Source organism: Panthera onca, chromosome F2 (genome assembly GCF_046562875.1).
Source record: "Panthera onca isolate mPanOnc1 chromosome F2, mPanOnc1 haplotype 2, whole genome shotgun sequence".
NCBI lineage: Eukaryota > Metazoa > Chordata > Mammalia > Carnivora > Felidae > Panthera > Panthera onca.
Window position 1 is genome coordinate 76,653,505 of NC_138356.1, and position 23,804 is coordinate 76,677,308.

At 47.0% G+C, this 23,804-nt stretch overlaps 1 protein-coding gene and 1 long non-coding RNA gene across 6 annotated transcripts in view; one reads left to right on the top strand and one right to left on the bottom strand.

Annotated features, from left to right (window-relative positions):
• The window catches only part of KHDRBS3 (KH RNA binding domain containing, signal transduction associated 3), a 189,906-nt gene extending 166,996 nt beyond the window's left edge, over positions 1-22,910 (top strand). For 3 of the 4 annotated variants that reach the window (XM_060611397.3, XM_060611399.3, XM_060611398.3), the window contains exons 8-9: positions 11,549-11,607; positions 13,712-14,347. In XM_060611397.3, the coding sequence (XP_060467380.1) occupies positions 11,549-11,607; positions 13,712-13,803 (151 nt within the window). In that variant the 3' untranslated portion in view covers positions 13,804-14,347. Of the gene's footprint in view, positions 1-11,548; positions 11,608-13,711; positions 14,348-15,288; positions 15,348-22,639 lie in introns of those variants that run through there. The other variant, XR_014136481.1, reaches the window with a different exon arrangement.
• LOC132664568 (uncharacterized) lies at positions 716-12,867 on the bottom strand. 2 transcript variants are annotated; one of them, XR_013553494.2, is made up of 6 exons: positions 10,449-12,867; positions 4,653-4,889; positions 3,526-3,607; positions 3,070-3,202; positions 1,813-1,963; positions 716-1,616 (listed from the first exon to the last, which is right to left on the bottom strand). It is a non-coding gene; the product is annotated as an uncharacterized LOC132664568 (long non-coding RNA). The 2 variants fall into 2 exon arrangements; XR_013553493.2 differs by having other exon boundaries at positions 10,231-12,867.
• Positions 22,911-23,804: the final 894 nt, after the last annotated feature.

Below are 23,804 nucleotides of genomic sequence, written 5' to 3' on the forward strand. Positions count from 1 at the left end.
TCTTGGCTTCAGGAGTAGAACCAAGTGATTCATCACTTACGTGGAACATCCAGTGCTCATCCCGAGTGTCCTCCTTAATGCCCGTCACCCATTTAGCCCATCCCCCGGCCCCCCTCCCCTGCAGCAACCCTCACTTTGTTCTCTGTATCTAAGAGTCTCTTATGGTTTGCCTCCCTGTGTTTTTACTTTATTTTTCCTTCCCTTCCCCTATGTTCATCTGTTAAGTTTCTCAAATTCCACATGAGTGAAATCATAGGATATCTTTCTTCCTCTGACTAATTTCACTTAGCATAATACCTTCTAGTTAATGGCAAGATTTCATTTTTCATCACCGGGTAGTATTCCATTGTACGTATACACCACATCTTAAATCTGCCTTTGTTTTCCCTCCCCTATCAGCCTTGCGACGGGTCCTCTCCTGAGCAATGGAACATCTAACATCAGGTTAACAATATCAACTTCGAAAGGTCTGGAATTCCAAAAATCAGACCTTAAATTTTCGTGCTAAAAGAATTACTGGAAGTTGCTCTCAGAGAAATAGGTTCCCTGGTTAAACCGTAAATTATATCTGGCTATTTAAGCTGAGCATTTAAATAGTCCAGTTATTGGCAAATGGATATAATTTTTCTAATTCCTAAAGAGAACTCATTATTTCAAACCTTTTTACTTCTGTTTTCTTGCATTCTGGGCACTGGAAAGTGACACGTACCGTGAGGAAATTGAAACTGTCCCCACGTTAGATCTGTGCCTGATGGATCTGGGGAGGTCTACGCATCTGTCCTGCTTATACGAAGTTTAAGTTTCCCCTGACTCTTTTCCCTATCTTGCCAGAAACGGCGGTTTTTGATCCTGGTATGTGTGAGACCTGGGGCCGGGCGGCTGTGACACGGGGCTCTGTCCGCAGGCTAGTTCTGTGAGTGAGCCCTTCTTCCTCCCCCGTCACCGGGTGGACGGTGAGACATTGTTCCAGATCAAAGAATCATTCTTCAGGCCAGTGTGTAGGAGTCACTGTGCTCTCACACACTTCCTGCAGGCAGGTGACCTGTGCCCGGGCTTAAAGCCTTCGGTCTCAGAACTCCTCTGTCCTTTATTGTAAGGGCCACGAAGCCGTCTGGTGTGTATGGCTTGTATCTGCCAACATTTACTGCATGTGAAATTAAAAACAGAAACTTTAAAGATAGTTATTAATCATGAAATACATGACAGTAGCCAACTCATTGCATGTTAACATAAAAAAAATCTGTTTTTATGGAAAATGACTACTTTCCAAAACAAAAACAGTATTGTTTTATATTTTTGCAAATCTCTTTAATGTCCAGCTTCGTGGGAGCTAGCTAGATTCTTCTCTCTGCCTCTGTGTTCAGTCTGATGGGACATGTTGTTTGGGTTGAAGAAGTTGGAACCACAAATACGCAGGTGGAAAAGAAAAGAATTTTGACAGCTTTGCACCTAACTGTGGGTATTCTTTGATGACTCCACCGAAACTTGGCAAGTGGTAGTTTCCTAAAGGTTAGCTGCAGCGTGGATTCTGAAACCACATCAGTAAACTTGTCATACTCTGTCTCATTGAAACGCCTTGGTCCGTCTTCCATTTGGTGTGTTTGGAAACATCGGACCTAGGTCATACGAAAAACACTGGTTCGCTGGGACGTGCGTGTTTTCACGGTCCTGTGACGCATTTCCCTGGGCAGTATGAAAGAGCCGTATCTGTTGCCACCACCACCGGTCTCAACAGAGAGGTCTCTCTAGAAGTACTGCCTTATTATCCGTTTACAGTGGTCAGTACTAACTTTCCAAAATTGCAGCGCATACCTGAAAGCTTGAATTGAGTCATCGGTAACAAATGCTGTCAGTTTTTCCTGAAGAGACAGGCTCACTTCGTTCATCTCTGAGAACGTGTCTGCCACATACGTGCGTCGGAGTAACCATAGTCTGTCTGCACTTGATTCTTTCAAGTGGAAAGCTGTGCCGCGAGAAAGCCCGAGGTCACCCCCACGCCCCAGCCAGCCACCGACCTCCCGTAAGCACCCTTCTGTTTCATTATGCAGAATAATAGTGGAGATCTATTAAAATTAGTAATCTGTACTGCTTCATCAAGGACATGTTTAAACGAACATACTTTTTAAAAAAAAATGTTTTTTAAGTTTATGTATTTATCTTGAGAGAGAGTCCCAGCAGGGGAGAGGCAGAGAGAAGGAGAGACAGAATCCCAAGCAGACTCCGCGCCACCAGCGCAGACCCCGATGTGGGGCTCAGACCCGTGATTGATGGCAGGGGCTCTCAGGAGTGCCCAGGCCACACTTGGAACACCACCGCTCTAGGCCGGTTTGCACACGCAGGATGCATATACTAGGGCTCTGGGAGAGCGCGGGGCGAGAGCCACCCCCAGCGGCAAGCGTAGGAAGCTAGTTATCGAGGGCCCTTTAACCCTCGTGCAGCCCTTTGGTCCACTGAGTTGTCCTCACGCCGTCAGCTCCCTGAGGGCAGAAGTGTGTTCCCTGTGTGCCCATCACACATGAGGTGCTGTGAAGCCAGGGGTGGCCTACGAAGAGGGGCTGGCCCTGGCCTTCCTCCCACATCAAAGCTGCCTCGTCCAGATTTGCAATCCTCAGGGGAAGAGGGACAAAGGATTAACAGCCTTGAGTTTAGATCTGAACACGATTTGCAAAACCCGGAAGACAGGAATGAAGTGCCCTTACCCCCATCTCTCCCGTCTTGGAGGAAGCTAGCTCCGTTTGGGGAGCAGCCCCCAGGAGGGGCGGTCGTGACCAGGCATCAGGGGGAGGCCCGGATGTAGCAAACCGGTGGGCCCACGACCAGACCTTGGCTGCCGTTCTGCCATCCGACCGGTGCAGCCCAGTTCGGAGACTTATTTATTCGGCACCTTCCTGAGGAAATGTTCTGAAATCTTATTAAAGAACTATTAGAGAAGTAAGGCTCTTACTGAAAGCAGATTGGAAATTTTTTAGCCAATTACCCTGAAGGAATTTCAAATCTTTCAGTTATCTGTGATATTGGGAAAACAAGAGTAGTCCCACAATTGCATTTTAAATGTTACTTTTCACTTACTCTGCTTTATCTGTAAAAATTCTTAATGGTTGCAGAAGGATTACAAGCTCCCAGGTAGAGCGAAAACACTAGCCCAGGCCAGCCGGTCCGGAGCTACTGTCTGGACCACGTGTGCTCAGTCCGGTAGTTTTTCCTGCCAGATGATAAGCATTTCGTAAACGTTTGCTAAAATTTTAATTTTTGTCAAAAGGATTATAGATAAAATTTTATCTTAAAAGAACGGGCCAACATAATCCAGAAAAACATCAGCCCTTTCATGTTAAATTCAAACAACACAGAACTTACTAATTAAACTTTGGAAGAGATTCACTGAAGATGATTCTGGGATGAATTCCAGATTCACCTCCCACCCCAGAAAATTGCCACAACTGCTGCAACACAACGTCCGTATTACAGACTCTTGCGTGAGTCATGGACGGTCTTCAGCCCTCGTGTTCGTATCAGTCTTCCTCTTACCTGTCTGATCTGGGAAGGATCAGCACTGTAGGGAGCAGTTGAGTTAGACATGGCTCCCATCCTTTGACCTCATTTTTCTCACCTGTAAAATTAAATAATATGTCTGCTTCAGACAGGGCCTTGAGGATTAAGGGATAATCTATAATGCATTATAAACCAAAAAGGATTTAAAACGAGACAGGAAGATGGAATCAAGAGGATGGACTAAGAACACATACCTGCTCCACCATCGCCCCCCCCCCGCCCCGCCCCCGTTCAGAATCCCCTGAAGTGACAGAAACAAGTTTCAAAAGATTGTGGAAGGGAAAGCAGATGAAACGAGAGCCTTGAGGAAACCAAATGAAACACTCCCCCCCCCCCACCCCCCACCATGGAAGAGAAGGGTGCTGTAATGGTGGGGAGGTTTAGGAAGACGTAAAACCATGTCAGTGGCTGTAAACAGGGGCACCAAGGGAATTGATCGAAGACTGCATTTGGAACAGCCAGGCTGGTCTGGCCCTGGTTTCTAACCAGGGATGCTCAGCAGTGCGGTCGTGGTGTTCATTCCCAGGTTACAGCGGGAGCCATGCAAAGCCAGACCTCAGATGGGACCACCCTTTAGGGCAACCAGGAGGCCCAGGGACGGGAAACAAATCACTTGCGTATCCCACCCAATAGCGTACTCTGTCCCTTTTCCGCAACCACCAGAAGAAAGCTATTTTGAACGAGAGGTAGTGTCGGCAGACAGGCAAACTGAGAATCTCAAATCAGAAAATGAACACCTATCTATCCAGCATATACTAAGCATTTAAAAAACAGACTCAACAAACTGACAAACCCACACTTTGACAGAACAGAGCCCAAAGAATAGAAGATGGTTGTAAAGTAAGTAATTAAATCTTCATATGGAGACGAATACTGGGAATCCACAAAGGCCAAACCAGTTAGGGAGGCAGGAATTTAAAAATTAAGTATCAGCAAAGGATAAAGAGCAAGCAAGTATGGGAGAAAAAGGGAGACGGGAGGTGGGACCCAGAACTTCAAAACTGGGGTCACCGGAGTGGGAAAGCTAGAAGGATGAAGGGGCAAAGAGAATTTTGTAAAAGAGAAAATTCACAAGTTGAAGAAAGACACAAGTTATTACTTACGTGGGAGGGCATGTTAGGTGCCAGGAGAGATGTGCGTGTGACATGAGATGAGGGAAAGAAGCAGTGTTGTGATTTAAGAGACTTTCACTACTTTCCTGTTGGAAGGATCTCCTCCACACTCCGAGCAACAGCTCGAGTAGGATAAACATCCGCTGTGGCATCAGACAGACCTGACTTAGGGCTTTGGTCCTCGCTTGTTCTTGTTCATCCTTGGATAGTTGAGTTAACTTCTCAGACCTTCAATTTTATTGTATATAAAGGAGATATAATAATATCCACTTCGTCAGTTTGTCATGAGGTTAAGGGCAAAAGAGTATACATCTGTGCACACGCATACATGCACACACACGTGCACATTGTTGGTGCCCTGTGTATACCAGGTGAACTAGTAGAGTTAACTCCCCGTTTTTGAGAGTTCGTGAACCACTTTGTAGTCTGACCCCCACTCACCTGTCGCTTCTTTCCTCCTCATTCAGTCCCTCAGCCAGTCATGTGTTACCTTCGTACCTTCCTCTCACCCCCCAACAACCTGAGACTCTGACCCCAAGGTATCTTGGACACGCTTCTGTGCTCATGCACACTTACACCCTACTCTGTGGAAATACATGCTCATCTTGGTTAGTTTCTTGAGAGCAGAGATCACACCTTACCTATTTCTGGATCTCCATTTTTCAGAATGGTGTCTCTCACATAGCAAGTGCTCAAAAGTATACAGCCACACTTGGGCTTAGTGTTTCCTTTTAATTCTATTTGTCAAGTTTAGTCAACAGCCAGAAAATATTAAGTGCCTTTGAATCGTTCCGTCTTGCACCTTGAGAAGTGGGGTAAGAGGAGTGACCTCTTGTTCATCTTTATCCACTAATAACACTTGGTCTTTCTTGTATTGTCTTGGCCATAATTTTCCAATGATTTGCTTACAATTCAGTCAGCGCAATTAACAAACTTTACTGAGTTCCTACCTTGTACTAGGTGTCATTCTCAGGGAGCTTGAGGTATGTCATTGAATAAACCAGCCCCAAGTCCCTCTCTTGTAGAGCTCACAGTCCCATTCTACCGAAAGGACATAGACAGTAAAAATAATAAGTAAGTAGATAGTATGTTAGAAAGTGGCAAATGCTGTAGAAAAAAGTAGAGCAGAGTGATACGGATGAGAGTTGCCAGACAGGGAGATTGCAGTCGTGATCTGAACGGACCATGTTGACATAGTGTCATTTGAGCAGAGACTTGAGAAAGGTGAAGTTAGCCATGCAGATGTCCAGAGGTAAGAGCATTCTAGGCAAAGGGAATAGCCGTGAAAAGAACGACTCCACAAACTTTTTTTGACCTGAGCAAACAAGAAACTCTGCTGTCAGCTGAAATCTAGGGAGCTTGGCTGGAGCAGATTTAGGGATAAGATGAGAGGCCCAGTGGAGTCTGGGCCTTGTTAAATTTGAGATGTCTGTTAGACATTGAAGTTGAGGTGTCGAGTAGGCAGTTAACACTTGAATGTAAACTTTAAGAGAGGTTCTTAGATCGGGGCTAGTTTTTGCTGTTTAGGATGTATACAAAGCAAGAGACTGGACAAAATCACAAGGGAGTTTAGGTCAATAAAGAAGACGAGGACCAAGGTCTGAAGTCTGGAACTCTCCAACTTGAAGAGGTCTGAGGAAAAGGAGGAACTGACAGGTCATCAGGTGAGGTCTAGCCAGTGACACAGGAAGGAAACCAGGAAATGCAGCAGCCTGAAAACCAAGGAAAGAAAGGATGTCAAGGAAGAGGTCCCTTGTAACAGATGGTGAGCAGTCATTTAAGCACAAGGACTGAGAATTGAGTATTGACTTCAGCCACTTGCGGTTGGGTGGTTCCCTTGATGAAAGGTTTAAGGGGTGTCGTGGGGGAGGATGGTTTCAATGGATGTGAAAGGATGATGTACTGGAGGGACTGGGTGAAGCAGGAAAGAGGACGTCATAGAGTGGGAACAGGACACTGAGCGAGGTGGGGAAGGTTTCTGTTATTGGTAATGGCAAGTCTAGGGCGTGACTCTTTTAATGGCTAAAAGAGCCTAGAACAAGATGGATGGACAAGAGTCGTCCAGGGAATTGAGAGACCAGCTTGTTGGAAGGCTCTTCTGTCCATCTGCTGAAATCCCCACGACTTAGGACAGTGATGCTATTGGGAGATTCCGAGTTAGGTGTGGGCATGGAGGAATGGAACGTAATGGTACTGGGAGAGGGAAGATGCTCCCCCTTCCTCTGGGCCCAACGGTACATGAGCTGTGGGAGATAAAAACTGGAGAAGGCTGCCCGGAAACAACCCAGGAAATAACTGTCAGCAGAGGAGAATCAAGTTTCCAGTGAGGAAGGAGTGTTCCAAGAGGAGGCTGAGATTATATAGGCAGCTTTGCCAGTGGTGGGCTGTGAATTCCAGGGGGCCCTGGGGGAAGAATTTCAGAGTGGGGTAGGTGCTGAGGGTGGACAGCAGCAGGCAGGCAGGACTTTAGGAGTCCTGGGGATAAGAGCATCCTAGTGGTCGAGAGCTTCCCGAGCTGACATAAAAACCAGCAAGAGGCCTGATGAAGTTGGTTTCAGAGACTTTAAAGTAGAAATTGGTGGAGAGTCTTGAAGAGGTTAAAAGGACGGGACAGATCAATGTCAGGATTGCCTTCTTGGTCCCACAGAGACAGGGTGATCTGGGGACAGAGGTTCTGTCCTCCTCTTGGACCCCTGTCCGTGGAGAATAGAAGGTCTCAGGAGTGGTAGACTTGGTCCCAGTACTACAGTTTGCTCCTTGACCCCCGTGTTCTCTCCCAGAGTGTGTGCTGGCGGGGGGTTCGGCGGGGGGAGCGTTCTATACGCTGGTTGGTAAAACCAAGAACCTCGGGGAAAGCGAGGAATTCTGCTGCATACCTACACTTCCCTCTACCACTGAGACGGGGTAGAACAGCGGGGAATAAAGGGCTTGGGCAGACGTGGCCATAGGACCAGCAAGGGAAGCCCACTCTTGACCCGTGCAGGGAGCAGCTTCCCTGGATCCCTTTTGATGGGAGTTGATGCGTATTTGGCCTACTGTATTTTCTTACCTACTAGTAATGTTATTGTATGCGTAAATGAAGAGATTTTTAGTGTCTTTTCCCTTTTGCCTTATGTTGGGTTTTTAGTTCATCCTTGGGAATTAGGACACATCTCTGGTTAATAGACATTTGAGGTGCACGAGATAAGGTGCTGGCAGAGCAATTCGGTGGAGCTGACAGGTATAAGAGTGGGGCTCAGCTGCTCCCAGCTTCCTGGCTTGACGACAGTCTTGTAATAAATAATCAGAAACTGGGCAAAATGATAGCAGATGTCAGTTTCAAGTTTTCACCTGTCAAAACTGAGATTGTCTTATCACCAAACCATTGCTGGACCAAATTATGCTACCTCTTATCCTCCTGTTCATGGGAAACATTCTTCACCCCCATTTTTTTTTTTATGCTGAATGGTGTTAGGGCACTTCACAGACAAATTTCCAGTCTGCGCTGATGTTCATTACTGCTCAGTCCATTTGATAAAGACTTGGTTTGGTCAAAAAGCTCTTGCTCGACTCCTATGTTGATTAGCTTCAGTGCCTGTCACCAACAGCATCGCATTAAACAGTGGAGGCCTGTCTCAGGAAAGAAAATTCTTGCAGTTCTATGAAGACGTAATTCACTTTGTGTGACTGATAAAATTCTCAAGAACATCAGGGTTTTATTTGTCTAAGGAGCCATTCTGCTGTAACTTCTGACCTTTGGAAAGAGGACCGAGGTTCATTTAATTTAGTGCTGTTTTCCACGAAACATTAGCCATTTTTTTTTTCCCCCAACAAAATGAGAAGTTATTTTGACTACTTTGTGGCCGACTGCAGTGCATGAGCCATCAAGAATGTCACAGCTGCCCGGGGTCCGCACAGGACCTACACCAGGCCCGTGGCTTGATGGACGGGGGTGCTGAGACAGTGAGCAGGACGCCCCCCCACGCCGGGAGCCCGGCAGGTGGACGCCCAGGTTCACACTCAGATGTTTGACCCATCGTTGACACTGACATTTCAACAGGGCGTTCCTTTCTGAATTTCTGTCCTCAAGATGAAAAAGAGTATTCTACTGAAGCAATTCTCCTATTTAAAGCTATAAAACCTTAAGAGGGAGGAAAGCAATATTGTTTCTTTCATTCTTGTTTCTGCTGGATTTTTTTTTTTTAATGTGAATGTTTCTTTGATGTTTTTTTAGCCAGTCCCTCTTGTTTCTTTCCCTCTCCTGGTAGATCTGTGTGCTGCCCTGAAGGAAAATTGCAACTGTTGAAAGGGAGGGAGGGAATTTGAGGCCAGACAGACAAGTAAAGCAGTTGTAATTCATCACGATCACACGGCAGTGAGTTTCACGTGGACCCTGACTTACATTTCCGGGTGCAAGGAGGGGTCACGGAAACCCCAGAGGGGCAAGTGAGACGTTCGGGGAGGGAGCGGGGCAGGTCTGGGTGAACCGCACAGCCCGCCCCCCGCCCCTGGCATAGGTCTTCAGCACGTGGTGACGTTGGCACCTGAGCTTCGAGTGTAGGTGCTGTCCCTTCTGAGCTGTGTGACCTGGTGGCTCAGCGTCACTGTGCCTCAGCTGCTTCATGTTCAAGGATGGCGACTCTGTGGAGGTTCAGTGAGATCATGTCTGCAGAGAGGCGGTCAGTGCAGCCCGGGTCTCACTCATCAGAGGCCCTTCCTCCCACGCCACGCCCTCGCGGAGTGCCAGTTCTCCATCTGAAGACCTTTTTTTAAAACTCTGTAGCCACACGCGATTCCTCAGAAAAATTACACATCGCCACTTGGTATATAATAGGTCAGCTGTAAGAGCGACTGCCCTGTTCCTGGGCAATGCTTGAAAAAACCATGAGGCTTAACACAGAACATTCCAGAGAGCGTACGTTCCATCTCCATGCCAGCAGGCTCCCGTCATCACCAGTATGGGACACTGTGTTTAATTAGCTCGTGAGGATGTGAGTAAGCCAGGAGAACAAGATCTGACCTATATTTTGCACATGGAGGAGGCATTTTATACTGAGGAATATTCTAGGCTCGGCATTTGGTCAGTGCTTCTTGACCCTGATGGAAGTACTTGTAGACTCAAATTTTGAAGTCTGTTTCTTGCATCCGTGCCTCGTGTGTGCCGTTCCCCTGCCTGCAAGGCCCTTGCCGCCATCTCCTCTCTGTTCCCTCTCCCTACCCCTTCCTTGGCTTCCCCCCTCGGGTGCTCAGGGCTGCTCGAGCATTAACGTTGTCCAGGAAGCCACCACGACGCAGCCGATGGTGGGGGCGCACCTCCTCCGTGGACTCCGTTCGTGTAGAGTGGGTCTGTGCTGGGGGCGGGGGTGGGGGAGAAGCAAGGACAGGGCTGCTCTGGGGAGCCACGCTGACTCTGGGAGATTGGGAAAGTTCCCCAAGGAAGTAACATTGTGGCTAAAGACTGAGGAGCAGGTAGCTTGGAAGGAGAGGAAAGAAGAACATTTCTGGCAGAAGGCGGAGCAGAGGTGAAGGCCCTTGCCCACACGCTTGAGGCAAAAAGGGGCGCCCCCCCCCCCCCCGCCCCCGTGCTTACCCCTTCCTCCTAGGATCGCCGTGCTGTGCTGCGGCCGTGGGAGCCGATGAGTCTCTGGTAGTGCTCACCTGACAGTGAAGCGTGGGGAGGAGAGCCAGGTGTGGGTTTGACCAACGAGCGTGTCACCTGTCTGTTCTCTGTGAGACTTGAGGTCGGCGCCCTGGCTTTCAGATCTGCAGCATCCTTAGCTATAAAATGGGTATGACAGTCGTACTCACCTCGGGGGCTGCCGTGAGGACTCCACGGGATCTCGGCAGCTGGCATTCGGCAACACTCACAGCGTGGAGTTTATTATTCATCTTGCAACTTCTTAAGGTGTTAAGCAGCTGAGCTGATCATTTTCCATTTTGATTAGAACTTCTTACTTGATTGCATGGGGTTGGAATAATGAGAATGTTTATTTCCATGACAATCCAGGATAACAAATTCAGGACGATTGTTTCCCTACAAAATTAAGTAGAGTGGGAAAGCGGACAGCCTGAGAGGGTGAGTGGGAGCTCCCCCTTGGATCCTCAAAATAGCGTCGTAAACTGCTTATATCTGCCGTGGGTTAGTAATCTAGATTTTTCCATAGGTCTGTTCCTATAAAAAATTATGCCTGATTGAAATATGTTGTGTACGTGTAGCCTCCTTTACATCGTCTGCAGCAGAATGGCCCTGGTGACGGGCTCCCTCCGACCCCCGCTTTCTCAAGGACGCTGTACGTGAGAACGCAGCCGCGCCTGTGCTTTGAAAAGATGCTCGGCCTCATCCTCACACACGTGGTGAGGCTGCCGTCACCGGATGGCAGGGAGCCCTCCTGCTCTCCTGTCACGACACGGTCATCGTGCCGGCCTCCTGATCGGTAGCCACTTCCTGACCGTGACGGCATAGTCCTGGGGAGACGAAACCTGGAGTCTCGGGCCTTGTAAAGCCCACAGGTCACACAGCATCGGGCTTTCTGGGAGGCTGGAGCTAGAGAGGAAGGAAGGTCCTTGCCTTCTGGTGGACAGAACCCGTGGTTTTCCTCCCTCTGCACCCGCGAGGCGCCAGGCACGGGGCAGCTGCACTTGTCCGCGACCCGCCCGCGGTCTCTGCAGACTCTTCCTCCAGGACGGTCTGGTATCCGTCATGCGCAAGAGGCGCTCACTCCGTGCTCACTGGCCACTTGCTGTGGCTCAAGTGTCAAACACAGTTATGAGGCATTAAAGTTGGAAACCTCTGGTAACTGTTTTAGAATACTTCGCTGAATGTGATTCAGACTCACAGCCAAGTCATTTTGTCCTGCGTTTTCATCTTTGTTTACGTTTTTATTTCTTGCGTGTTTTGTTCATTGCAGTGGTGCTGATTACTATGATTACGGACATGGACTCAGTGAAGAGACGTACGATTCCTACGGTGAGTACCTGGCCAGAGTGAACCGGAAGCAGAGCGGGGGGATGGTCCCAGAAACACCTTCAAGATCTTAACGGAGGAGAACGTACCTCATAAAGACGTTTTGACCGAAACAGCAGCTTCCTCTCCGTTCGTCTGTACATATCTAGCTATTTTCAGAAGCTCCTTTAAGATTTAAATTTAATATTTAAAGAGGACCAAATACTCATAGAAAATTGCCTAGATTCACATCCTCAACTTAGATTTTCTGTTTGGGTTGATTGCCATGTGCTGATTTTCTCAATTAAGGGATCGTTTGCCAAACTGCAGACACTTGAAAGCGTGGCGCTTTCTGAAGTGTCTTCGCTTCTTGACAGTAAAGGAAAATGAAGTCATTGAGTCTGCAGCTCTAAAACGATTCTCCCACCCCCATCTTCATATTTTAATTCCTCTCCGATCGCAAATGCTCTGAAAACATCCCTGTGGGAGTCCTTCCACAAAGGTTCCCAAAGCGCTGAGCCAGGGACAGGACGTCGGGCCCTCTCTCCAGCTTGCGGGGAGACAGCTAAACCCGTCTGAATTCAGTGGGAGCTGGTAGAGATGCAGGAGAATCCGTGTCCCAAGTCCCAGTGTGCGGGAGGAAGACAGGTTTAATTAAAAGAATTGGCGGCAGCAACATAATGATGGTAAGAAGCTCCTTTGCCGGAGGGCAAAGAGATCAGAGAACAGGAAGCTTCAATCAGTTGCAAAGCTCTGATAAAATGCCCGGTACCCAGCGCAAGTGAATCAGGATTCTGGTTAATGGATGTTCTGACATTTCTCTGAACAGAACTGAAAAACCATTTTCCAGTGTTCCTTTTGAAGTGCATTTTGTTATATCACCTGCCCCCAAGCTGTGATGACCTCACCTTGGATTTTTTTTTTTTTTTTTTTTTTTTTTTGTTATTTGTAACAAACACTTAAGAGAAATACCTTGGTTTGCTGGATGCTGTCCGCTTAAATTGATGCAAGTTAGCTTGAGGGAGTGACGTTGATTGCATGTTTGTATCAAAAGAAGAGGTCATTTTAAGTGTTTTTCCTTCACAGCCTTTTTAAATTGGTCTCAGTGGACACATGGCTTTTCACTTGCCGTACGTTGCCGCAGAGACGTTAACCATTTGCTGGCAGAGACTTGTGACGACTGGGTGAAAGTGCTGGGGTTGAACGGGTGTTTAGTTTCAGGAGGTCTAGATGACCGATGCCTCTTGTTACTCCAGACCCGTGTCTGGGATGGAGGCACTGGTGTGACGCCTGACAACGAACATTCCGTCACTGGGTGTGTTTCGTATCCAGGAAGAATTGTCGGGGCGTTCGCATTCCACCCAACACAACTGTCCTTCACTGAACTCTCCGTGGAAGGGCCCGGGAGCCATGGTGTCGGCGATTCTCTTGCCCTCCCCATCCCCGCGTTGCTCTTTGTGTTTGTCTCCTTTTGCCTGCACACGTTTTTATCTGCGTTTTCTGTTTTTGCTGTTGAAAGAAATCTAAGTGGGGGCGCCTGGGTGGCTCAGTAGGTTGAGCATCCGACTCGGCTCTGGTCACAATCTCCGGTTCGTGGGTCGGAGCCCCGCGTCGGGCCCTGTGCTGATGGCTCGGAGCCCGGAGCCCGCTTCGGATTCTGTGTCTCCCTCTCTCTCTGCCCCTCCCCCGCTCGCACTCTGCCTCTCAGTCTCAAAAATAAACATTAAAAAGAAAGAAAGAAAGAAATTTAAGTGATCCTCTTCCCATTCTCTTTCCCATTCAGAAGTATCTTGACGTTTAGCAAAAGGCAGTTCCCTTTGCTGTTTGAGCTTGTGAGCTTTGGTTAAATGAGTGGCCCAAAGGCAAGTTCTTGCGAAGTCGGTTGCCATTGAAGACACAAAAGTCATTTTTCTTCCCATGCTGTTAGGTTTTGTTAATGGGACAACCATTTTCCATTGTGTCTGTGATTTTTTTAAGTAAATACCGTTGGTTTTTTCCTAGTGCATCAGGGATATATGTCTTCAATATGACAGCTACCGTTGGTTCAAGGGTTAAGTTAGATTCTGAAAAATGAAGCCAGCGGGATCCATGGCAGTGATCTAATTGTGATTCGTCTTACTGATTTTAGGGCAAGAGGACTGGACTAACTCAAGACACAAGGCACCTTCAGCGAGGACAGCAAAGGGCGTCTACAGAGACCAGCCATATGGCAGATACTGATTGTACTGTCTGATGTTGTGAAATAGCCAATCTCCACCAGTCCTGTATACTGTTCAAAGTAATTTTTTTCTATGAACAATCCCTTTTTAAATAAATCAAAATGCTTAAAATCTGAATGGATGGAACTTTAAAACTACTTTGTTGAAACATCAACCTGGGCAGAAAAAAGGAAAAAAAAAAAAAAAAGACATGTAAAATTTTGTTATTTCCAGTCTGTATATGAAAAAAATAGGTCATCAAAAGGAAAAAAAAATAACTTTGATTAACTAGTGTTAAACAAAAAAATAGGTTTACTAAATATGTTAATCCATCCTTTTAACATAAGCCTCACCTTTCATTTTAAAGGTTTCCATAGAAATTTAGTTATTTTATCTTTCAGCCATATGCTAGTTTTTTTTTTTTTCTCTTGCCAACATGCGTAAAAAGGGAAGCCAATTACAAGTGCAAATAATGTGGTATTCTTTTGTAACTCAAGTCTTGAAATGTTCTGTAGTGTTAAGCAAAGTCTCCTCTTGCTTGATACTAAATAAACTTTTGAAAGAAATTTCGTGTGTGTGAGCTAACAATTTCATGTTTTGCTTATTTAAAAAGGCCTTCATAAATAGTTGTAAACAGGGAAAGAGTTCATTTAACAACGCTTGTCATAAAAGGGTTCACACTAAACATTGTACAACTTACTTAAAAAATGGTATAAAATTAAATGTACCATTCTCTACTCACCGTAGATTTAAATGCTGTTTAAAGAGTCCAAATGGTTATCAAGCTGCGTGAGTGACACGTTAAACCTACGCACAACCAAATCTTGTTTAAAAACTGGTTTTAAAATAACTATACTGATTTTCTGAAAAACATGTGATCAGTTTTCATCTTGTTGAGCGTTTTTTCACTAGTGCAACTTTGGATTTTTTATGAGAATTTTGGTACCTTAATGAACACCTCGCTCCATGCTGGAAGCAATAAGCACAAAGCTTTTAAAGACACTCTGACTTGACTAATTGAGTCGCACTCGCCAAGGCTGAGGATGTGTAACCCTTAAACGGTCTTCATTGTCAAAGGTAAATAAATCAAATAAGATTTTAATCTCACTTAATTTATCTTAATATAACTAATAAAACCAGGGAGATTACAACTTAGCAAGTTTCATTATCCATTTTAGAGAGGTTTTAAGATCACCTAAATTCTCATTTTAAAAAGTTTAATTTGTTTTAGTAATCTAAAAAGCCTTAGTTCAGTCAGTTTAATTGGGGCCAATTATTCCCTATTAAACAAATGTAAAACCTCATAACTAGTGGTTTGTAATACGTTATTTGGTTAGTAATTGAGGGCACTTCTTAAAACTGACAAATATTTAATAAAGTTATTCTTTTAATCGTTTGGGTTAAGTTTTTTTTTAATTGTAGATTATATAAAATGTTTAATTTTTATTTCTTAAGAGATTTCCTTCTCTTTGAGTAAAAAGGCCTTTTTTGTTTGTTTGTTTGTTAGGAAATGTCAGCCATCTTGGGAAGTCAAAGGAACCGGTTGTGCCCGGGGAGCAAACAAAGGTACGTGCCTTTTGTTCCAATTATTTTGATGTGTTGCGGGAGATGAAGACAATTTCATGCTTGTCTACAGTCACATGGAAAATATCCCATGCTGGTTCCTATTACCAGCACTAGTGATTACCGCGAATTAACTCCTCCGGTCAGCAAAGAAGCTTCCTGAACGTAAACAAGTCAGACGCAGTCAGCTTTGGTTGTGATGCACAAGGCAGAGACACCGGTCGTCCCACTATTTATTAATATCTGGATTACTTTCTTCGGTAAAAAAATACGTTTAGTCAACCATATGAAAAAATTTCCAAACTATTAAGGGAAGAAAAGCAGTTTATCAAGCCTCATGTATAATATGATCCCAGTGTTATTTTCTAAAAACGGACTGTGTGGCAGGACACCTGGGTGGGTCAGTCGGTTAAGCGTCCGACTCTTGTCGTCAGCTCAGGTCTTGATCTCAAGGTTGTGAGTTCAAGCCCTGCATTGGGCTCCACGCTGGGTGTCGAGCCCGATTTGAAGAAAAAAAAAACAAAAACAAAAACTGTGTTCTCTCTATATATTTACAGGCAAAAAATTACACCGATAGGCTGCAGATTTTTGACAATACGTATCCTAGGGCTTCTGAAAGTATGATTCCGTGTGTGTGATTTTCCTTTCTGATGTTGCAAAACAAACTATTTTATAAATAAGTACTATAAAGTATGTTTTATGAAATTGCATAATTCTTTTAAAAATTTAGGGATCTGTGAGGGAAATGTATCGTTAGTTTTGGTCTCACCATATTCTTGTGTTTTTCTGAACCATCAGAAACACTGCTACTTAAGCTCTTACATTCCCAGAGAGTCTTATGTTTTAAAAGTATTTGTATCTGAGCTCTGCCCCTTCCTGTGTACCTCGGGACAGCAGCTCAATGAGAGTGACGCTTATCTCATATAGTTGTTACTAAGAATTAAGTGAGCGAATGTTAAAGGGTGTTTTGTAACCTGGAAAGTCATACAGTAACGTGAAGTGGAATACACATATTTAATCAGTATTGGAAATAGCTGAGCGTTTTTCCCCTCCACTGGCCAAAATTAGCCTGAAATCAAATTACTGTTAGGAAGAGAATAGTTCTTTTTAGTCTCATGGACCAAAATAAGGTTTTGGGGTTTGGGTTTCTGAGGGGTGGGGAGAGTCTTTTCTTGCACAAAAAGGGAATTTTTTTTCAATGTGTAATGTTACACTGAAGGTTGTCACTACTTTCCTTCCATATTAAGTAATTTTGGAGGGGGGATTAGCACACTGAATAATAAATGTAGGTTTATTAAGTGAGGGATTAAAGATCGGTCCCCAGGGGGTAAACCCCCAGGCTTACCCCCTCTTCAGAGCTAAGTCTCAGGAATTATTGTTCAATTTTATGTTTATTTTCATTTTTTTAAAGAACCCATAGCTCCCCTGGACTGTAAAAAGGGATTGTGAGCCAGAAAGGTCTGGAACCACCAGGAATGCTATCGGACGAGAAGCCTCCTGCTTGGCCTCAAGGGCTTCCTGTACTTGGCACGTACCTGCCAAGCCTTCTCTCTCCCTGTTCCTCCCCTCCAAGTAATTTGGAGGGCGATGGAAGGGGTGGACTGTAACCATACATGCTGGCCCCCGCTCCTTCGCCCACGGAAACCAGGCCCGTTCTCCGGGACGTGGCCTGGTGCCCTCCCTTCTGTGGCCACCATCCCTCGGCCCTCTCTGAATCCGGTTGGTACTTCTTCGTTTCAGCGTTGATGTCACAGGACTCAGATTGGCTACAAGTTGCTGTTGTGACCACACACGAGCTTATCACTCTCAGTAAGTGATTTCACTGAATCCTTAAAGCTCTAAGAAGGTGAGTGTCCTCCCCTTTTTACAAAGGAAGACACTTAAGCTTCTAGGGGTGAAATCACTCACATCAACTCACACACCCTGCAACGCGTAGAGCCAACGTTGAACCGTCGCGTCCTGTCCAGAGTCTGTGTTGTTGGTGGCCATCACGCTGTCGCTCCTCTGGACGAGCACTGACTCCCCCGTTGGACTAAAGGCCGTTTAAGAGCAGGGGCTGCTCTTTATGTTACCTTGTATCCCTGGAAGTGACTCCCACAACACTGAGCATTAGTTCGATGTGATTGAGAGGTACTCCCCGCTCTGGCTGTCTTCCACCTCTGCCCCAGATTCCCTCCTGGGAAATTTCCTTGACTGCGTTTAGGCTCTGGATCTTCTTATATTCAGGAGATGCCTTGTTGATCCGCTATCAGTATTCATTCAGGTCCACTGACCCAACCTCTGCTGTGCTGCAGAGACTGTGCTGTGGGACATCATCCCGTCCCCAAAGACGCAACAGCCGACGGGGGAGATGGTCGAGGAGGGTGTCGGTAGGACAGAGGCAGGCGTGTGGAAGAGAGACGCTCCTGTTAGGTGGGTGGGTGGAGGTGGGGCGGGTGCCAGCAGGGGAATTAGCACCAGGAACAGAGAACCTGACCACATGGGGGAAGGGGTTCTTGGAAGCACTCCGGTCCCAGCTCCGTCATCTACCGGCTTTATGACCTTGGTTAGGTTACTAAACCTCTCTCGACTGCAGCTGCAGTGGCAGTTTCCCCACCCATAAAATGGCACAGTAATGAGACCCCCACCTCAGTGTCGCTGTAGAAGGACAAGAAACGTGCGCGGCACTAACATAAGTATTTGCTCTTGCTTGTTGCCTTATGTAAGTACTCGGAGCTATGAAAAAGCACGATTATCTAGGAAATCAGTTACGTCGGGCAATCAGAGAAAGCAGCAGGCGATGCCGTCTGGGTAGGCACGAGACGCGTGGCGAAGGGCCTCGCGGTTCCTGCTAAGAAGCTTAGACACGCTGACCCCATTTTCAGTAATAATATCCTCCTCATCTCCAAACTTGCCCTACCCCAGCCCCCGAGGCGGAGAAAGTGCCTCGGGCACCTCCGTTCCAGCAAGAGCTTTGTAGGAACCTGTTTGCACGGGCTGTCGATCCGATACCCGGACACACTGTCTCAAACACAGGGCCCTACCTTTCATCCTCGACCTCCTCGCCGCAGAGGAAGGGCTTATTAGGAAGACCATGAATAGGGAAGAGGGGTCGGGGGGTCAGTAGGATTCCTAACACACAGTGTCAGGGGCGGTTAGGAGGAGTTAGCAGAGAGCAAACAAAACACCCGCTCGTGTCAATAGTATTACAATTCAGACAGTCTAGCTCATTGGTTTCACTCACAATTAGACAGTGACTCTGCTCTGGCCAGTGTGTACAGAGACACGAATCCCAGAGTCTAAACCGAATGATTTGGAGAAAAAATAAAAATGTAATCAGAAGTCTAAGTAACCAAAACGTAAGCCACTTGATACGATTTAGGTCGTGAATATAAATAACAAAGTTTGTTACTTTCTATGCAGATAATGTCTACTGCTTATATCCGTCAATGTCTTACACAGATAGAAAGGGAAAAATAAAACCATCATTGTGTTTGAAATAACAAAATCTACCTTGTCTTGATTCTGTTTCCATCTCTGAGATGGGTCGTAGGACATTTCCCAGTCTGACTTGCGTCCTCCTCTTGTCTAATCCCACTGATTAGATTCTCAGTGGGATTCTGTTTCAGTGATGAGCACCTAGTCCTGAAGTCGTTTTTCAGATCTTTGTGTGATGAGCCCCTCAGTGGCTCCCATGGCTTTCAGGGTAAAGCTCAGATCCCTGGCTCTGAACACAAAGCCCGGCCCCATCTTGGTCGTGCCTCCGGGCTGCTCCAGCAGGCTCTCTACCCCTCCCTGCCCTGCTCCAGCACTGCTCTCCACCCCACCCCGCCCCACCCCACCCTGCTCCAGCCTTGCTACTGAACATCCCTCACAGTGCTTTCCTGTCCTCCTCTGCCTGAGTCACATTTCCTCGCCCCTCCCTCTCACCCAGCTCTTGGCACAGCTAGTCGTTAGGGTCTGTCCAACTTTGAAGTGAACCGTGAAGCTTGGCCTTGCCGGGGAAGCCTCCTTGGCACACGGTCGCCACATCAGGCCCGGGTGTGGGATCCCTGGGGGTGGAGAACCCTTGTAGCTGCCCGAATTCTGCAAAACAGTGTCCCCACCCCGCCCCACCCCACCCTGCTCCAGCCTTGCTACTGAACATCCCTCACAGTGCTTTCCTGTCCTCCTCTGCCTGAGTCACATTTCCTCGCCCCTCCCTCTCACCCAGCTCTTGGCACAGCTAGTCGTTAGGGTCTGTCCAACTTTGAAGTGAACCGTGAAGCTTGGCCTTGCCGGGGAAGCCTCCTTGGCACACGGTCGCCACATCAGGCCCGGGTGTGGGATCCCTGGGGGTGGAGAACCCTTGTAGCTGCCCGAATTCTGCAAAACAGTGTCCCTCGAGGGGCTGTTCACTTTCCTTTCCACCCACCCTCCGACCGGCATAGAAACATCTTTCATGTATGGACCATGTCTTGTGCCCACGAAGTGGCAGGTGAACAAGCAGTCAGATACATGAGCGAACCTGATGAATTGAGGCGGCACAGTGTCTCCACAGCACGGGAGACCGGACAGGATGTCCTTGGTCTCACCGGGCGGAGTCAGTCACCCTTCCATTTGCAGAGAATTTAACAGGTTTAAAAAATATATTTTGTTTCATGTTTATTTTTGAGAGAGACAGAGAGACCGAGTGAAGCAGAGGAAGGGCAGAGAGAGAGGGAGACACAGAAGCCGAAGCAGGCTGCAGGCTCCGAGCTGTCAGCCCAGAGCCCAACACGGGGCTCGAACTCATGAACTGCAAGATCAGGACCTGAGCCCAAGTGGGACGCTTAACCGACTGAGCCACCCAGGTGCCCCTAAACAGGTTTTAATCATCTACATCATTCAGATGTAGATCTAGATACATAAAAGTATCTTTTGACCACTACTGGCAAGATCCAGGCCTTACGTCCCCTGTCTGCTACCTCAGAAGGTCCCTCGTACCTGACAGGCCACTAAAAGGGGAGACCGACTAAGTGAGCAGGCGCAGAAGCCCTTGTGACGTGAGCGGGGCTCCCAGAGCTGGGTCTCTGTCCTGTTTGTTGATGCATCTGTCTTCCCGCAAACACGGAGGCGTGTCTTGTTTGACTTTTCATCCAGGTGCCAGCGTGGTCCCTGGCACACGGCAGGAGCCGCTGACATGCTCCACAAGGAGCGAGCGAGTGAGTGGGGGGAGCGGACGACCCTGTGCCTTTTCAAACACCAGCACTGAGCGCTTTGCACTCTTAAGAGTTTGCTTTCTCGGTGAAAATGAGATTAAGTAACTCCTGTGACCACTGGCTTTTTCAGTGGGAAATGCGAAGTCGGGAAACCAAAATGTGTCCTGTATTTAATAGGTACTCCATGTGCTTGGTACAAAATCTAAAATTCCGAAGGATAGAATGGAAAGTTGATCTTCTTTCCCACCCGTACCCCAAACACCCACCTGTTTGCATGGTTTTTTGTGTATTTGTCCATTTTTCCAGAGATAGTCTGTGCGTAAGCAAAGCATAGGTTTCTTTTCTAATTGTTGCTTTTTTACATACAGAACAGTATGCTGTTTTCTACCTCCCTCATCTCACTTTAGAGTATAGCTTAGAATTCATTTTCTGTCATTTATACTGTAAAGCTGCCTTTTTCTCTCCATTGCCTGAATGGTATATATATGAACTAACTATTCTAATTTAAACAAGTATTGACAGACGTGCAGTTCACCTCCCGTATTTTACGCCCACTAAAGACAGTGCTAGAAATCAGAGCCCTGCATCTCTGTTATCGTGCACGTTTGTATACGTCTTTGAGAGTGAATTTCTGAGCCAGGTTCGTTAAGTCTTTGCATATTTTAGGAATATCACTGCGTGGTTCTCTACGGACGTAATGGTGTCCCTGATTATGCTTTTCCGGGGGAAACTTGAACTCCGACTGCCACGTGCGTTCTTACCGTATACAACCATTAGCACGGAAAACTCCTCTACTCAAAATGGGTTTGAAAGGGTCTCTGACGCCCAGCATGGCGACTGGCATGCCGTGGGTTGGATCCCTGTGCGGACAAGTGAGGCTGTGGGCCTCCTCCCGCTGCCCAGCCTGAGCAGATTGGCTCCGAGGGCCGCCCGCGGTCTGGGGGGCCCACGAGGGTACCTTGAAGTGTCCTCGCCCACCTTTCCCTGTTCCCTACTTTCCCAGATCCTGACAGTACGTCGGGATCTTCCCTCTCCCTTTTTGCCAAAAGAACCCTTTTTTCCATTCGCTCTGAGAGTACTGGCTGCTGGCACTCGATTCAGGAAATACTGATCAACCAGACCACACCCCAGCCGATAGATCTACTGCCTTCGATGTTTACCTTGTGCAGCATTAGCCTTTAAATCCGGTTTGCCCTAGTCAGTCATAGCACGTGCGGGTGGCCCTTGTGGCTCACCGTCCCTGGCCCCACGCAGTAATAACAGGCTCTGCGAAGGCAGAGGCCGTGCAGAGGAAACGGTGGTGAACTCTGTGAGGGAGGGCGAGGAGGCAGAGATTCCACAGAGAAGGGGACACCTGCATGGAGCTTTCTAGAGCTCAGTTGAGATCTCGAAGCAGGGAGAAGAATGCCGGGTGTTAACGGGCTGGTGCAGGCGGGAAGGCGGACGTTGGTGACCCCACGTGGGCACGTGAGCAGGTGCCCGAGCCGGCAGAGCAATGGGGGATGTTGGAGCGCTGGGAAGGACCAGGTCATAGGGCACCAAGAGCAAACAGTGTGGTGGTGACGGGTCCCTGGGGCCAGACGTGTGTGACCAGAGCTGTGGAGTAGAGTGACGGCCACTTCTCCGTTGTGATTGGGTGGCTTTTGTTCCCTCTCGATTGCCACTGGGTTTGTTTGATATCATGGTTGTGTAATATATAGCACATCAAAATATATTCTTTGGCGTTAATGAAAAACTTGTAAATATTTCTGAAAGTTGGGTCTCATCTCAGATGACACGAAGTCAAGGACTGTCCCGTCAGTGTGTTCCTGTGGGGACCCGTGTCACATTTTGGTATTAGAGTTCCATGTAAAACAAGGCATTGCCATTCTGAAATCAGACCCATAAATGTCGCGTTGGAGAGTATTTTGATTCTCACCATACTGGTTAACCATTCATCTGCCTTACTAAACACAAATATTTTATGTTCTTAAATTTCTGTTATTTTGTTTTGCCTCGTCTTCCATTAACATCCTTATTTCTCCAAAGTTTCAGCTTGCCTGCTTCCTCTGCCTAAATCCCACCACCCCCAGCAGAGCGTAGATAATTATTAGTTTCTTGATGTCCACAAATATATTTCATTTTCCTCTCTTTCAGGGACTTTCCTTCAAGTTGTGGACTGCTTACGAATTGTCAACTCACCAACGTGCCTAGTCAGTAAATGAATTCACTGGGGAGCTTGAAAATCGTCTTAATTTTTTGTTTCACAATTTTATGTCCTGTGAAATGTTTTTATAAAACGGTATGCTTCTTTAATTTGGAAAGCCTGTTTTAAAAAAGGGAAGGAAAATCCCGTCTTATTTTGTGGTCTCCCAACAACGAACGAACAAATGATCTGTGTATCACTTAATAAAGGCTGTCCGTTTCAGTCTCGTCCACTTGAAAATAAACTAGAAAAACAAAGTGTTGTTATTTCAGGAAGCTCTAGATTGTGCACACTAGAGAACCCTGTATGGCTGCCCCTCGCTGCCAGAGGTCAGGATTCTACACATATTCCAGATTCGAAAACGATGTCTCTTGTCTCCGTGATGGACCACTAAACGTGGGCGTGTCCTGCCAGAAAGGAAAGCTGATCTTCATGCCTCTCTTGTAGTTTGTTACGGAGCGTAAAGGTCCTGATCCCTGTGGACAGGATTATTCTGTTCGTTCTCTTTTCTTCATTTACTGGTGCAACGTGATTTTAATTCAATATTCCCCGGGAGAATGTTTTATTCCTTCTGCCGGAAGCTCACGCAACATGCTTCCCAGTCTTGGAATTTCAAGAAGAGCCTCGTGCGCTGTGAAAAGTGTCCGTCTCCTCCCTCGAAGACACGTTTCCTCAAGGCATTAGCTTTGACGGTGCATTCCACGTGGGGAGCATCGTGTTAACCACAGAATAACTTCTGATAAGCTCGCATTTCCTTATCTTCTCATGATACACCCTAAAAACACAATTCTCCTCTACTCCTGCAGTCAGTCATGCCGTTGCATTTGCCGGATCGACATTTCTGCAGCTCGGGAGTGCCAGGCCGGAAAGTTCTGTTCTGGAGAGGGTGCGGTGGGTGCGGTGGGTGGGCGCCACGGCCCAGAGGCTGAGTACCCAGCAGCACGCTCGGGAAGGCGGGGCGCGGTGACGGTGGGATCCGGGGACCCTGTTGTTTGAAATTAAACAAACAGGAACCGTAGAACATAAGCCAGATTGTTGTAAATGGAAAAGAAGTTGAGCTTCCTTGTTTCTTGCAGCCTCTCCCCTGCAGAGTCGGTGATGTCAGTCACACGCCTG